We start from the raw sequence: 17,119 nt of genomic DNA on the forward strand, positions 1-17,119 counted from the left end.
GCGAGTGTTGTTAGCATCTGTCGTACAACTTGGTTCGTGTAATATCATAACATACTACCTTGGCGATTGATAAGGTATGACCTCAGATTAGTTATGCCACATTCACAGGCTGCCATTAGTTCATTTGGTATCGGATTGCTTGTAACATTAAATTCTTCAAGTTCGAAGAGCAACGCTGAATTGCGATGGAATGTCTTTCAAAGCGTTGTTGGTCAGACTAAGTCTTCGAAGCGTCTTCACTTGTAAGATGTCGTCCAACGATGCGTCGGAAAGTTTGTTGTGATCCAAAGTGAGCTCTTCCAGATTTTGGAGATTAGCGATATGATGGGAAATCTTTCGGAGTTTGTTGTGACGTAGAGATAGGCGCGTCAGTGTTTTGAGAAGAATTAAGGTCAACGGCAATTCGCGAAATTTATTTCCATCCAGGTCAATTTCTTCGATTTGCACTAAACTTCCGAAGTCATCGCTTAAACTTTCGAGTCTGTTTTTACGTAAACGTAAGGTTTTCAATGCTTTCAGTTTACCGAAACCATCCGGTAACATTTCAATCGTATTTTGATTGGCTGAGAAGACGATGAGATTTTCCAAACTGATGATACTATTTGGTAAATGCCTGATTTTGTTTTCATCAACGTACAACTCCGTCAGAGCCTGAAGATTACCGATATCTTGTGGTAGGTACGTTAGGTTGGTATCAACGACAGAAAGCATCGTCAAGAATTCTAAGTTTGAAAACGTATCTGGAAGAACACTAAGTTTATTGAAAGACGCATTTAAATACTTCATGGACCATAATCGGTTGAAGTCTTCGGGAAGAGATTCAATGTTGTTTTCTCCCATGTCAAGTTCGAGGAGATTGGACAGGTTGAAAAAATTGGGTAGAATCTCCCGAATTTGATTACAGTGTATGTAAAGCTTGTTAAGACTGACAAGCTGACCTAACACTGCCGGCATTTTAGTTAAATCATTATTGCTTATGTCAAGTATTTCAAGATAGGTTAGGTCACCTATTCGGGATGGCAGATTTCGTAGCTTGTTATTTGACAAGCGGAGCTCACGCAGGCCCTTTACATTGGAGATGCCATCCGGCAGTTCCGACATTCCGTTACCACTTACATTTAGAATGCATAGATTATCACATTCGGCTATATTCTGGGAAATATGTTGTATGAAGTTATTATCGGTCACCAGGGTTTTTAAGAACTTAAGTTCGCCTATTTGCTCGTCAACGACCGACAGCAAGTTATTGCCAATATCGAGATATGTCAAGCGACCCAACGAATATACAACAAGCGGTATTGATTTAAATTTATTGTTCCGAAGTACCAACTTCTCAAGTAGTTTGAGCCTAGACATCTCACACGGAAGAGTGGCTAGCTCATTGAAAGACGATAAATCTAGAACTTTCAAGCTTTCATTTTGGTAGAATTTGAAAGGTAGCTCTTTAAACCCTTTGTAATTGTAACTTGATCTGCGTGATACTTTACTGCGCACATCTCTACGGTCTTCCATGTCGTCGCCGTCAGTGTTCCATTTCAGCGTTGCCATGGGTATCTGGTATAATATTTCTCTGTGCAGTACCTATTCACCTTATCTCGATGATTTCTACAGTTCAGTCTAGTTTTGTAGAACCAGAATGGTGAATTTCTGAAAAGTGAACAACAAAGGACATACTCTCATAAACTTTCTGAATCTTTAACATGATCTTAATCATTTTGAAAGTTAACTGTATCGAGTCATGTTAAGGTAATATGCACCTCGAAAGTGAAAGACTTAAACTTTTGCTCAAACTTTCCTCAGTGAAACTTTCAACCATTCTCTTACCAAAGCAAGAATAAAAATCAGGCGTCACCATGCAAATTTTGGTACTAGAGTGAAAAATAATTTGCGATTTTCGATATTTGAAATCCAAAATGGCCGCCATCCCTGTGTTAACTCTATGGGAAAAATAAAAATTTCGATTTTTGAAAAAAATAAGACCATGAAAACTTTTCTTTCGCCGAGAGGTCTAAAATGAGCCCCACAAGTGGTAGGTCAGAAGAAAATTGATAAAATTGAAGGCCCGGATTTCTGTCCCGAGGTGCGTTCTACCTTAACGCACAGTCCATCCATAATAATACAGAAAACGTTGAGAATGACAGTCGGAATGGTGCGAAACACTATCGTGTCGCCTACGCGCCGCAGTTATATCTCCACTGCCTCTATGTATAGTGTCCGATTCAATTTTGAAAGAAGTACAAGAGTGCAAGCAGATTCCGTGTTCGCGTAAAAATGTATACTACGCAGCATTTTGCTACTATCGACGGCCGCTGTCTTGAACTTGTTCTGCTTCACTCACAATATAGTCTAGCATGCCAAACCTTCGCCTGCGCTTGACTTGAGCCACGAAGCGAATCTAGGCAAATATTCACTGTCACTGTGTCAGGCAATTTTCCACATTCAGGATGCCAGTCCACTATTGGGAAATATACTTTCACTCCAATTATACTTTGTACTTGTACGATTAACCCCCTGATTCCCGTGACGGAATGGCGACTTGGTGAAGAGAATCGTCAAACAGTGAATTATCGTTTATATTTGGCATATATCAGTCGAGTGTAGTTACCAGACTAAGCATTTAAACTTTTGAAGGTATTTTCGACCAGCCGACTTTTTTTTCGGGTCGATGTTTAATTTAGTTGGCTTTGGGCTTCTGGCCGATTTGTCATGTCAAACCCTCCACTCTTATCGAGGTTCGGCCTTCGGCATCACACTTCGATCCTTTGCCTTTGATCGAGTATCCAAGCAACGCTGTTTCACGCTGGCGACGCCATCGAATAAAAAAAAAGCTTGGTCGATAAACGACGTCTTCATGCAAAATATGGAATAATCAACATTAAAAGACGGCACATAACTCTCAAAATGCTTCATAGTGTGAAAAAAGAATAGACTGAAGTAGCAACATAGTATAGCTATTCAAAATTCAATACGAGTTGCGGGTAGCGCTTGACCTGGCGATCACCTGATTTCTGGAAAATTTAGGCGAGCACTTTGAAACCTGTACTACGAACCATTTGTTTCTGATTGAGTTTATGCACAGGTACTTCAAATGTCCATGCATGATTCAAGCACAGAAGCGATAGGTAAAGAAGGACGAAGAGCGAATTTGTTGTCATAGCAACAAAATCAAATGTGATCGGCATTGTATTTGAATAAAATTGTTGATTTTTGAAACAGCATCAAGGATACAAAATGCCGGCCACATTAGGATAACAGGGGCCATATTTTAAAGAACTTATTTTACAACGTCGTTTTCGAATACTGCAATCAAAACTGTACGGGAAAGGCAGTTGCAAAGAAACAACATTATTACTGTATTCGTACAAAATTTCATCAAAATTTCAGATGAGTAATCGGAGTAATGATAAAGCAAGCACGCAAGATTAGGTTGAAGAACAGCTGTCAAATTTCAACATTGTCAAGTTTTAGTTTAGCTTACAATCTATTGAGTTCATATCTTCTACAGACCGTGAGTTGATTAAAAATCATTTCTTTGCGAAGCCGTAGATAGGTAAATATGTAGCGGATACTTGATTAAATGTTTGGTCATGTCATTGAATGCCCCTGCATTATGGAACCAGGTGTCGAGTACCGCGTCATTTTTGTATCACCTGCTAAAGTAAATACGTGGCACGTACAGCACATACAGACACCTCAAATAGAACGAACTTGATTTTGGTTTTCGATCACTTCTAGATGTCTATGTTCCTGGTCGTTCAATCTATGTTATGATTGCGTAACATGGTGGACTTTAAAATAAGCCTTTAATTGACGAATGCATCGTCACGTAAATGCCCTGCATGATTTTTATAGACCGGGTAACTAGAATAACAAGGTGGACGAGATGACAACTCAAATTAAGAACAGAGATAAGTTCATACGACAGGTCAAATCTTCCACACGATCGCTCTGAAAAAATGAGAACTGCCACTTTGATTATTCAAAAATGTTCTTGAATCACAGACAAAATATGAAATCCATTGATCAAACATCGTTTAAAACGTGTTTATTTACAGGACTGAAAAATAGCTATTTGTTAGTATTGATACTGATCTTTATCTCGTCTGAATGCCATTCAATCTTGCTTGGGAAAATTCAAAAATTCACGTCTTTAAGTTTCCATTGCAAATATGTTTCAGTAAACAACATACTCACTTTTGAAAAGACAGGTTTGCGTCATAATCATGCATACAAGGTGGCTGGCTTCTCCATATTCATGTCGTTTCCTGTTCGTATCAACGACCGTTGTGGTAGTTTTATAAATAAGATCAAAGATTGACCTTAAATGTCAGTGTGAGCATGTTGACCCGATAAATCCTTGATCATGCAGCTTTGAAAATGAGATTCAAATGTAAATTCGGCTGAATATAAATATAAAAAGAAACGCATACAAAATCGTTGTTGATTGTTCATTTCATTTCTCTTTCATTATGAGAAATTAGTAAAAACGCCTCTGATAGTTACATTCGAGCCAAGCGCTTGCACAGTGATGTCACGCACAATCATGCGCATGGTTGACATATGACCCTAAAACTGATATTGCCGCTTGCTATTGTAAGAGCTATCCAGACAGCTATACTATTTGTATTATAGGCAGTTTGTTTACAACACTCATGACAACTTTGCATCTCCTGCAGGTAAAAATGGTCTTCCGCGTTCCGCGAATACCAAAATCACTGATCACTTTATCAGTGGATAGTGAATTCTAAACCAACACTATATACATTAGGTGTCGTGCGTGTCACAAGTTGGCCCAGGATAGAACAGGCAGAAATAGATCCAGGCCAAACGAAAAGTAATCGGGAAAATTAATGTGTTTAGGATTGATAACGAATACTCAGAGACAGACAGTATATTAAATGGCCTGAGGCATATATTGTGTGGCGTAAAAATAACCAGAAGAAGCAGAAGAATACCATAAAGCAGCAGAAGAATACCATAAAACAAAAAAAACCTAAAAGAACAAACAAACAAACAAACAAGAAACAATACATTCTCACTATGCTCTTTGATGCTGCATGAAGCTTATACTCTCCAGACTTTGGACTCGATAGTCTGTTTGACGATTCGGAAACTAAGAATCTGCCCGGTCCATAGAACTGAGCAATAGCTGCAACACTCCTTTTATTTATCATAGTTTACAAATAATTCAGGCCACACGAACTTGGCAAGCATGCGACTTCCATATGGCATGATTGAAGGCAACAGTTCAGAACTGATACACTTGTATATTAATAGTATACAGGTCAGTTCTGGTAATATAGATAATAGTTACGGCAGTTACAGCAATGGCAGCGCAGTCAGAAAAGCACATATCTGCCTTAGCCTTTCATTAATACCACAGCCTTGAGGGACGTGCTATTGTCTTGCTGTGCACAAATCTTCAGTTACTGTAGTAAAATCCTTCTTTATAACGTCATATTTGCGAACCTGAAGTTTGTTGATGCCACATCAACTGGCAGTAAGGCTTGCTCTATTAAAATGTATCCAAAGCTACATTCCGCTACTATTTGGGCATGCTAGGATGCCCAATGCCATATCCTGACGTTTTTGTAGGCAAAGCAGGAGTCCCGTGCCTCAAGTGCCTTTGCAACACAGTCAAAAATCAAATGAATACAGATCCTCCCCGGTGGAAAACATTGATTGGTGCATCAGTAGCACCAAAATTCGTTGCAACTTCCGAGCAGCGGAAACACATTTCTACATACATCAGATCTCAGAGACGGGTCACCAGACTTTTAGAAGGGACGGATTGATGGCGGGGAAAAATCGAAAGAGTCACTTTTTTACTTTGTGCAAAATACGACTATCACTCTCGATAGCCGTATCACCAGAAAATGAAAGGGGCAGAAATACAGAAAGCAAGAATGAGAAAGTATGTGCTAAGACAAATTGTACAAATATTAAAATATGTTATGTTTTCGAATTTGAATCACCAATTCTAAAATGGAATGGTCCAACTATTAATATGACATTAGTATCTTCCGCTTGATCGCATTTGAATAGAAATGGAGCTCGTAATTTTCTGTCAGCACGTAGTTTTTAAAGTGTTTTAAAGTTTACAATGTCAGACAAGTAGCTGAACTAATCAACTTTCTTCAACGAGCACACAATATTAAGAGATTGAGGTAGCATCTGTCCTATTAGGCGAAATACAAAATGTATTGTTCGGATTGCATGCTTTTCAAAAATAGCGTAGGTAGTTCAGGATTTTTGTTTAGTTCGCCAGGAATGGTTTTATTTCTGAATTCTTTAATTTTAGTTGTTCAAACCAATGTAGTGGTTGAATACAATGTTTCCTATAACAGTCATTTTCTCAAAAATAGAAAAATAAATATTTAAATTAGCTTGTAAGAAATATTTGTCATTTTATTGTATACTTTACCACGATCGTTGAAATTCGAAAACGATCTTTCAAATATCTGTCGGGGTTCGTCTTTGTTGCTAAGTGTAGTGAACGTTGACAACTTCATTCTCTTATTCTCTTAATCTTTCAAAATAAAATACGTCTCTTCAGCATTTCCTGCGTTGTAAAAAGGGAGCAGAACAGTCCATTAATAATATTTGCTGCTGAACGTCGAATGAGGTATCATGGTAACCATATCAACAACATGAGTGCAGAACAGACAATGAAGTCCTGCTTGTCATGGAATACGTCAGTCACGCCCTGTGCACGTGGAAATTAACAGACTGTCACCATATCGTTTTAGTCATTATATATTCCAATTTTATGGTTATTGTTATAGCCACTTATCCAAATGAATCGTTAATGCGTGGATGAAGAATGTCTCTTCTAGATCTATGGAAATATTTATTTTCAAATTGTTGAAAATTACATTGGGGCTGTTATTGGTATTCTGTAATATCCATGCACTAGATGTGACCGTTGTACCGCGGAAATCTAACTGATAGAAGGCCTGGTAGCAACAATGCTTTAGCTATAAAACCAAATATATACTGATGTATTTAGAGCCTAAAGCTAGCATAGAAACCACTATACCCCAAATTAAAGTCTGTTTGAAACTTTACCATCACATATGTATGCTCATTTCATTTTCAAACTGTAGTTCATAAACACAAAGTAACTAAGGGAGCGTTCAATTAATACGGCCGGGGGTAGGCCGGTAAAATCCTAGGGGTCACATTAAATTTGAAAACTGCAAACGGGGGTCATGTATTTTTCAAACAGCACAGAAGGGGTCACTTGACTTTCATAAGTATCCAGCCCGTCATTAAGCAGTTTCAGTGTTCAAAAATATTCTGGGAAATGAAAATGATTGGCTGCATGATTTCATTCTCTGAAATCATTTCATTTTCAATCTCAATAGAAATGTATGTATTTTCTGTCACATGAACTTCTTGGCTTGGCAACTCTATACAGTCTTGTGCCCTTGTTAATTGTGCTCGCTGAGGGCAATGAACAATTCCTATCAGCCTTTGGCTGAGGTAAGGCAATGGTTAGGCGCGAGCTATATGTTAAAATTAAACTTGGCACACATTGAAAGGTTCCCTTTGTGCTGTTGCACAGCACAACTGTTGATATCTGACCAATTTTCAGGGAAAAGATGTGCAAGACATATATGGATAAATGCACACAAAGGCTGGAAAATAAATGAAAGTTTCAATGAATTGTTTTTATGTCAATTAGCAATAAGAACTCAATATCAAAATAAACCTTTTTGCGTCATAACTCTTAAAATAAGTATTAAATATGTGTATGTACTATATAGTAAATTATCATCAGCCTTCAGGTAGCATTATGGTATTGTGGCCAAAGTATTCCACTAGGGACCATGTCCTCGATCACCCACTTTTACTGTAGCTCACTTTCCTTACCCCATGAACGGTGGGTACCGACGACTTTAAATTGGCTATTTAACCCCTTCATGACCTTATAACCTGGCATTTGGGTGATATGAGGGAATTCCAAATGCAATAATTTCCTCTGAAAAATGCCCCTGTGAAAATGGGCGATTTCCTTTGGAAGGGAAGCCCGGCGGAAATGTGGTTGAATGTTATAGACTTTCCAATCGATCTGGTAGCCGTATATCATCAGAAATACTAGGATGTGTGGTCCAAGAAGGGATCACGGAAATGGCCATGTAGGTATTGGTTCAATTCCTGTTGAGAAGTACATGATATCAACATAATATGTACAAGAACTGAACAAATACTATATACACTTGTCCCAAGTCTGTAGGCATATAAATATCAAACAAAACAGCGTACTGATCACATTAGAAGTGGGCTGTCACATGGATCGTTGGGTGAACGCAATGGCCCACACAAGCCAGTAACTGCTGCCGAGAAAAGCCAAGCGACTACGGGCCAGTCTAAACAAATCCTTGAACATTCATGACAATCTTTCCGGCAAGGGGAACAAAGGACAGAAATCAAAGCATTTACCTGTGATATACTCTGGAGAGAACAGAAAAACATGGAAACTCAGAGAAACGTCATAAATGATTTCGAAACTGTTCAAAATACAGATAGTGACAGTGACGGTGACATATTGGACACAGAGCTTTTTGCCAAGGAACAGAATAATGACGTTGTAATCCATGAAATTCGCAGCAGCACAAGTTAGAAAGATCTTTTTTAACCTTCCGAGACACAGTAGACAGTGTAAATAAGTTCTGGAAAAAAGCGCTTTTCCAGTGATATTATATATATCTATGCATCGGTAATTGCCAGTAATATTATTCGAAATTGGATCAATACGTACTCAAGCAATTTGGGTGGGGTGGGCATAAAATGTTTGTAATCTTAAAAAGGGGGGTTCATCAATTTTGGGGGGCAATGGGTAGAGGGGTTTACCAATTTTGACTGATGCACAAGGAGAATTTGCCGGTCCATCCCCGGCCGTTATAACTGAACGCTCTCTAACAAGTAAAACAGTGTGTGTTTTTCACGGTATAACAGATAACTTTTGCATATTGTTTTTATTTTCTGATGTATGGCAAAAGATTTATACCTGGCGTTGATGGACTTTGAACAAAATCAAGTAAGGTATGCTGGAAAAACCCATATTTCGCACAAATAGTTGCCGTATGGGCATATTCGGCGAATAGAAAAACACATTGACGCGTGTATGCTATAAAATATTGACATTGTGCTGCTACGCTCGAGTGAAATCTGATCTCCCATACCCGTCATGCTATTCAACCTGAAAATGCTCTGACAAAATGGCCAAAAGCTATCTGGAGATTGTTTGTGTAATGGCTGTACTATAAGCATAGAAAGTTTAACAAACAAATAGAAACCAGGCAGCCATATTGGATATTTCATTATAAATTGACCTGCATAATATGCACATTGTTGTTCGATGCATCAGTGTACATTTTCAACAAAATTAGATAAAGAATCACGATGCAAGTTAAAACAACCATGATAAAATGGCCATCAAGTATTCGCATCGGTAAATATTGCGAATAAATGTAAAATGCATGTATACTCATGCAGATGGTCTATGTACCTGTTGTAAATGAAATTGCATTAAAGTGTAATTGAAATTGCATAATGAAAAGTGTGGCTACAGATAAACAGAAGCACAGGGTAGTCTGCTCGAGAGGAATCATGGTGCAATAGGTTGAGTACTGCTTGCTGTGGACACTTGAAAATGATGTTCATGTACCAACTGTTTTGTGGTTTCACAGAATAACCAATAGAAGGTAGATAATGACAAAACTTTTTTCAATGTTATCACGTTTGCCAACGTATAGCTCAGCAACTATACATCTAATATCGAAATGCTATGTGATGATTGATTAGAAAGTCAGATTAAGTCAATCTATGAACTCAGAACTCTATAAATAATTATGTTTCCGTTTACACACCTTAAGAAAAATGGTAGGCGGTCGGGAACTTTTGCTAACATTTTATTCTCAATGGGCCTCGATCCACCAAAAATCAGCAAAATTTAGGAAAATCGTGCTTAACACAGTTTGTGAATTTCAAGCTAAGTTTTAAGTTCTTATCTACTCGGTTTATATAATGATAAAAGCGCTAGGGCAATATCTTTGCGAAATATCCAATCACTCTATGCACTTTACCAATCCTTCTACCGACCTAATTATAAAATGTTATTATGATATAATTTGTTGCTGCAATGCATGACGGTAATCTAGGAGGCTGGTAACAGCCCATACATATCATAAGCAGACATAGTTGGTCAGCTGTATCATAGACAATTTGACGCAAAACCATGATGGCTATTTGATTATTGTGTAATAGGAGGACAGTATATGACAAATTCAGCTACAATATGAGGAATGTTAAGTCGCGAACTGACTTTATAAAAGTTAGAATGTTTTACTTGGTCATTCTGTTTCGAAGTTCAATACAAGGCAAGTAACATATCTCATATTTTCGAGGTTGTTTTGGGAAGACTTGCCGTAAGGTCTTCTACAGTATACGCAGTCAGTTTTGTATGCACATGGAAAGCTTGATACAGTATTCACGATAAGCAAAATGTTGAGGAAGTGTTTTCTTGAGATGCACCAATGTCATAAGTCGTCATGTCCCGGCTTTATTGTGCTAGTGTTTTATGACAGCACTGTAATGACCGGTGTAATAAATCAAATAATATTGTTCCCGAAACTGATAAGAAGAAATTGACTCATCTCTGTTTCAATGCATATGTATATATAAGCGCAACATTTTCGCTTTTTGGTGAAACAGTTGCCAGATAAGCTGAAATTATGACAACGATCGTTTGGTATCGTAGGATAACATTGAATAATAATTCGGACTATGTTTGCTGTTCCCTACAGATTGTGCAGAAGGAGATCGCGTTCATAATGGATCGTGTTACAGTTTTCGGACAAATTCTGTGACATTTGATGAAGCTAAGAACATTTGCCATGTAAGCGGATACTGGCTCGCGACCATAAACTCAATCGATGAGTACAACTTCGTAAAACAATATGTAAAGGATAAATTTACTTGGATAGGTGCGTACAGGGATAGCTTGGACGACCAATGGAAGTGGACAAATGGGGAACCGTGGTTTGACCATGTAAATGGACAACCATGACTACAACACGCAAGTGTGGTATAATATGCACCAATGACGATATTCTACATGACTGGGATTGTAATAGCAAGGAACCCTTTTTGTGTGAGAAAGGTAAGCACGGAGTGGTGTAAAATGTAAATTTTTATTCAGAAGATTATGATAAAAAACGTCATTTTCCAAATATTCAGCAAGAACGTTTATCATATTTGCGATCAATAATATGATTTGGGTATTTTGTTCTGAGCAATGATATTCAAGGCTTCCAAGTCATTCCGCATGTTGTATCTAGACTACTGTTATGCTCATAACACACAACTCAGGCTATTGGAACAAAACATGGCAATGTCAAATTACCTATTATGAGAAATTACCTGTTATGAGAAAAATCCACATTATCACCGTCCTCAGTCAACAGTTTAAAGAGACAATAGCTGTGACTTTTGATTATTTTTCGCTGTTTTTGTGTCGATCTCAATTGACGGTTATTGTTGTACCCAAAAGTGTGATGACAGACCAACTATTTAGCTTGATAACATAGCGTCCATTCGCGTAAAATCCATTTCTATTGTTTACACTTAAATTTCAGTCCGGACCATAATTCACTTGCCATTCATACCAATGAAGTCGACGCCCATAAAGGTTGAGTTGGCAATCTCTGTAACCTCCACAAATGTAATAATCTCCATAAATGTAATATCAACCATAAATGTAATAAAATGCACCCATAAATGTAATATCAACCATAAATGTAACAAAAATCAACCATAAATGTAATAAAAACACCAATCACAATTGTAATAAATGGTAACCATAAATGTAATAAAAAATCACCCATAAATGTAATACTTGTCAACCATAAATGTAATAAATTTAATTTGTCGGTGCAATTGAGTAATTAGCCCTTAAATATTTATCTTTGTAATAAGGAAAGAAACTCCACACATTATTCATATCTAAACTGATTGCGTTTAGTGTGTTTTGTATATTTGAAAGTGCATTTTACGTTTCCCTATTTTGTGTACAAAACTGATTGGCCATGGCGAGACACAGCTGTAATCTGAACGTCAATGCAGTCTGTACTCCAGAGTGGAGGAGACTGTATAACACTACGATCCTTTAACACAGTTTTTTTTTCGAAATTTGCCGTGCTTTCTTAATCAGTCGCCTCAAATTCATCTTCAGTGGATAAAATGTGTGGAATAATCGATAGATTTTCTGTATTCCTATGTTGTCCCACTTGATGTTTGTTCCTTCACTGGGGATGTTAGGATGTCTAATTTTGTTCTACAGTGTTCAAGGTAGTGTTCGTATTGTTTTTACTAGATTTAAATATGGATACTTAACATGTTTTGTGTCGTAAGTTTCCATTATAAGGTTGCATATTTCTCTGTTATTTGTTCTGAGTCATCTGTCATAAACTGTGTGATATCACTGGTTGATGAGTTGTTTTGACGCTTCCTTATTATGTAATAATCAGTGTATAGAGCTACTGTTCCACTTCCATTATGTAACGGTTTTATCGGTACCTCGCTGTTTTCTGATAGTATTCTCAAAGTACTCTATTCTGTGTTTCGGAAAGAAAACCTAGTTTAAGGAAAGTATGCAACATTACACTAGTCTTATTAAAGTTATTATTTACTCAGGGCATTTATAAACAAATGATCACATATGCAAGTTCAAGTTTATTACATTTATGGTTGAGTTTTAATACATTTATGGTTAATTTGTTTATTACATTTGTGGTTACGGGTTGTTACATTAACGGTTGACTGTTTTATTACATTTGTGGTTGATTTTATTACAATTGTGGTTGATATTACATTGTGAAGATTATTACTCTTGTGGGGGTTACAAACTCTGCACTGTGTATCTCAACATGTTTTGTGGAGAAGAACAGAAACGGTAGTTTTAATAGAAAAAAAAAGATTGAATTGCACACATTACAGTTACTAGCCCGTTTCAGCAACAGACAACATCATAATATGTTTTCATTACATACCTCGATGTGAGTGCAAATTAGTGCATTGATTTGAATAGGAACAACCGGGGAGTTAGCAGGCCGGTGAACGATGTAATGACCGGTTCCATGGTTACCTGGTCCAGTTAAGCCCTTCGACGTTTTCGACGTCAAGGTAGACGCTTAACACTAGATGTAAAATATCAATGCGCGCACTGTTATTTTGACTTTCATTAAAATCTGTTTGATGCTGTTCGATAATGGTAAAATTGTTTGAAAAATGCCCTGCATGAAACTAAATGTCGTATAGCATTGACTGTGAATAGGCATGCAATAGTATTGCCTCAATAGATGGGTTTATGTGCCCTCGCAGTAGGAGACAATTCGTCCCAATGGCGTCGGGCGCATTGTCACCTGCTCTCGGGCACCTAAACCTATGTATCTAGGGAATAATATATAATATTCAAGAGACGTCGTTCGGTACTCCTAGTTTGCCGATGTTGATAATCATCTCTAGTCTAATTAAGAATGCTATTTTATTTCATTTTTCTTACCACTAATCATCTCATTAAAAATATTATTTTTATTCTGCGTGGAATTTCATTATTTTCAGTTGAAACTTCGAGAAATATGGGTTTCTGTAATCCCTACATTAATATTATCCTATTTTTATCATATTTCAAGAAATTTAATTTCAAATGCGTCAAAGTCTTACTCTATCATGTTACTTCTGGTAATTTGAGCGATACCTTGAGTTACCGTCAAGTTCCGTCTAGTTCTTTCATAGGTAATTGTAACTAGTGTGCACTCAGATACGACGGTAGGCTAATACCATGCTATTTTGTCTTGTGTGCAATTTTTTACGTTGTTAACTCAATATTTTCAGTCAGTCATATATTATCGTCATGAAATGGTTCTAAATAAAATTAAATCATGGTGCAAATAAAGCTATATGATTGTTCGAGACGCGAAAAGAACCTTGGTATATTCGCGATATACCACGGCTGGCAAACGCGCGAGCTCTCGGCAAGAGCAAAAATCCTCTTTTTGACGTTCCATGCCAGAATTTCAATATATTGTTTTGATATTATAGCAATAAATCACACGCAGCGAAGGTATACCACTCGATTTTGACCAGTCCACTTCATTTATGTACTCGTTATCACTCGTGCATACATGTCGTGAATTGGTCAAAATCTCGTTGTATACCGTCGCTGGGTGTGCTTTATTGCTTGAGTATTCACTTGCTAGAAAGTGCGCAAAGTAACTGTTGTGTTCAGAGAAAGCACGATTGGAAGTAATTTGAGAAAGATTAGGATCTTTCAATGTTCAAATTTATCAAAAGGTTTTGATGCCTCATACGTTACAATGTTACCAATTAACCAAAAACAAGTGAACTGCAAGAAAAAAGTAGATGAACTTAAATTTGATGATTAAACTACATTTTGCACAATATCCAGTTATCCCAAATTATTTTATATTATGTTATATGCGTTGATTTCTTTCCGTAATTGTAAAGTCTTTAATAATACCTTCGTAACGACATTTCGCTTCCATTGAATTTATATTTTTATTCATCAGCACCGTCACAACATTATTTAAAATTTTAGACTACCAATAATTTTAAACATTTTGCTTCTGACTTTCAATAAAGTTTCATTAGGACATTCCGATAATACGAGGAGTTATGTCAAATGAAGACAGGTCAATACCTGACATACGTTTTCGCAACGGGGCTTTGAAATTACAAAGGCACGTTTGCACAAATACTGAAAGTTACGGACCATTGCGGACGAGGGGGAAGGGAATGATTCACGTCATCCCATTTCTCTTCTCTTGTTTTGGGTTCTCTCACTGCATTACGGCAGAATGCGCCCCGGGGACACATATACGGACTTTCAAACTTTTACAATATTTTTCGGGTCTACCACTGATGAAGTAAATAAAGTTTCAGCGGTTTATTGTGAAAACCGAAAATTTAACTTTTCCCCAGGAAATCAACGTGGGGAATGCAATAAGACGGCAGCTAGAGTACCACAGTAGTACCTAAAATGATTGCACATAATTTCTATTCTGATCTGATTTGATATGACATGATATGATATGACATGATATGACATGACATGACATGATATGATACGATACGATATAATATGATATGATGTGATATGATATGATATAACATGATATAATATGATATGATATGATGTGATATAACGTGACATAAAGTGATGTGACATGACGTAACTCAGCGTGGCATGACATGACATAAGATAAGATAACATGACATGATATTTATTACATTTGATATAATTTGTTATCATATACCTATGCCCTGTATCGTGTCTGTACTGAGTTCAGTGATATGATTTATCATGTTGATTTGCATGTCAATGAAGTGATACGCCTTGTTGATTTGCATATGAAAGGAATGATCAGCGCGTCTTTCTTTCGTTCAATTGAATATTTGCATATGAAAAAGTGATACGCCTGTTGATTTACATAACAAAGCCTGATACGGCCTGTTGATTTGCATACCGGACTACTTACATGGTGGTGCCCTAATCAAAACAAACCATGGTGCCCGTCTATGATTTTGACTTTGACTACGATTTCGTGTCCGATCTCCAAAAGTGGCAGGGTTTTGAAGCATAGGGAAATGCGGGGTAACTAAGTAAAACACATGTGTCGATATCGGATTAACCTGCTACTAAAGAGCAGAGCATCACACCGTACGGGCACTGACAGATCGATGACCGATCCAGCTGTTCCGTCCGTGCTGCTAAGCATAGACGTGCAGACGACAAGCAAAAAGTGCTATCGGACATGTCGGAGAACCGGCAAATTCAAAAGCACACAACTTTCAAAAATTTCATGTATTCATGGTAAATGCGTTATGAAAATAATACCAAACACAACACTTGCATGTACCGTACCGATTTGGAAGTAAAATGAACTTCATTTTACACAATTTTCATCATCTGAAATATTTTGTGATTTTCATGAGACACCGGTATAAGACGGTCACTATAACAACAACCTTGCCATTCCACCATGTCTGTCAGCGAAAACCTGCAGGAGCTTTTCAGTCTGTCAGATTTGTTAGCTGCGGAAGAAGTTTTTGACAATTTACCACCCCAACCCGAACAACAACATCAACGGTATGTAGAGTTTACTGAGAGTGACCGGGAGGAGTTCGTCAGTCTACAAAAAAAGAAAATACCGTGCGAAACACCAACACGGCTACCAAACAGTTTCAGCTATGGTTGAATGCTATGAGGCTAAACGAAACCCGCCGAATATGTGACATCCCTCCTGCTGAGCTTGACGACTATCTGGCAGCGTTTTTTTTAGGAACTCGCCAGAAGGACGGCAGCGACTATGAGCCTGATACACTTACCAACTATCAAAGAGGTATCGATCGGTTTTTACAAGACAGCGGCTACGGGTTTTCCATCATACGCGATAAGTTGTTCGAGAAGTCGCGAAAATGCCTCGCAGCCAAAAGAGTAGAACTTAAAAAGCACGGAATGGGAAACAAACCAAACGCAACCGACAGACTGACTGAGGAAGAAGAGAAAATTCTCGTTGACAAGGAAGTTATCGGCCGATCAACCCCTGAAGCTCTCTTCAATGCAGTGTGGACTAACAACACCAAAATGCTCGGTTTCCGCGGCGGGCAAGAAAATCGTCAGCTGAAATGGGGTGATATAATGCTGAAGAAAACCGCCGGCGGCCTAGAATATCTCGAATTCAACGAGCGGGAAACAAAAACGCGATGGGGGCAAGCAGGAAGTTCAACACGACCGTTTAACCCCAAGATATTTGCGACACCCAACGCCATGAACAGCTGCCCGGTCGAGACTTATCGTCAATTCGCTAGCCGTCGTCCCCAAGAAATGAACACTCCGGACAGTCCGTTTTATCTCAGTATCAATTACACCCCCACGACTCATATTTGGTACAAGAAAAATCCAATGGGTCAAAACAAGTTGGCTAATGTTGTCAAAACGATGTGTAATAAAGCGGGAATCTCCGGGAAGAAAACTAATCACAGCATGCGGAAAACGGCCATAACAAATTTGCTCCACGCCGGGATTCCCCCA

The 17,119-nt window shown here is 37.9% G+C and overlaps 1 protein-coding gene across 1 annotated transcript; it reads right to left on the minus strand.

Annotated features, from left to right (window-relative positions):
• Positions 1–64: 64 nt before the first annotated feature.
• On the minus strand, positions 65–1,641 carry LOC139144246 (leucine-rich repeat protein soc-2 homolog). Its single transcript, XM_070714911.1, has one exon. The coding sequence runs from the start codon at positions 1,546–1,548 to the stop codon at positions 157–159; it is 1,392 nt and encodes a 463-aa protein (XP_070571012.1). The 5' UTR covers positions 1,549–1,641; the 3' UTR covers positions 65–156.
• Positions 1,642–17,119: the final 15,478 nt, after the last annotated feature.

Source organism: Ptychodera flava, chromosome 11 (assembly GCF_041260155.1).
Source record: "Ptychodera flava strain L36383 chromosome 11, AS_Pfla_20210202, whole genome shotgun sequence".
NCBI classification, from domain to species: Eukaryota; Metazoa; Hemichordata; class Enteropneusta; family Ptychoderidae; genus Ptychodera; species Ptychodera flava.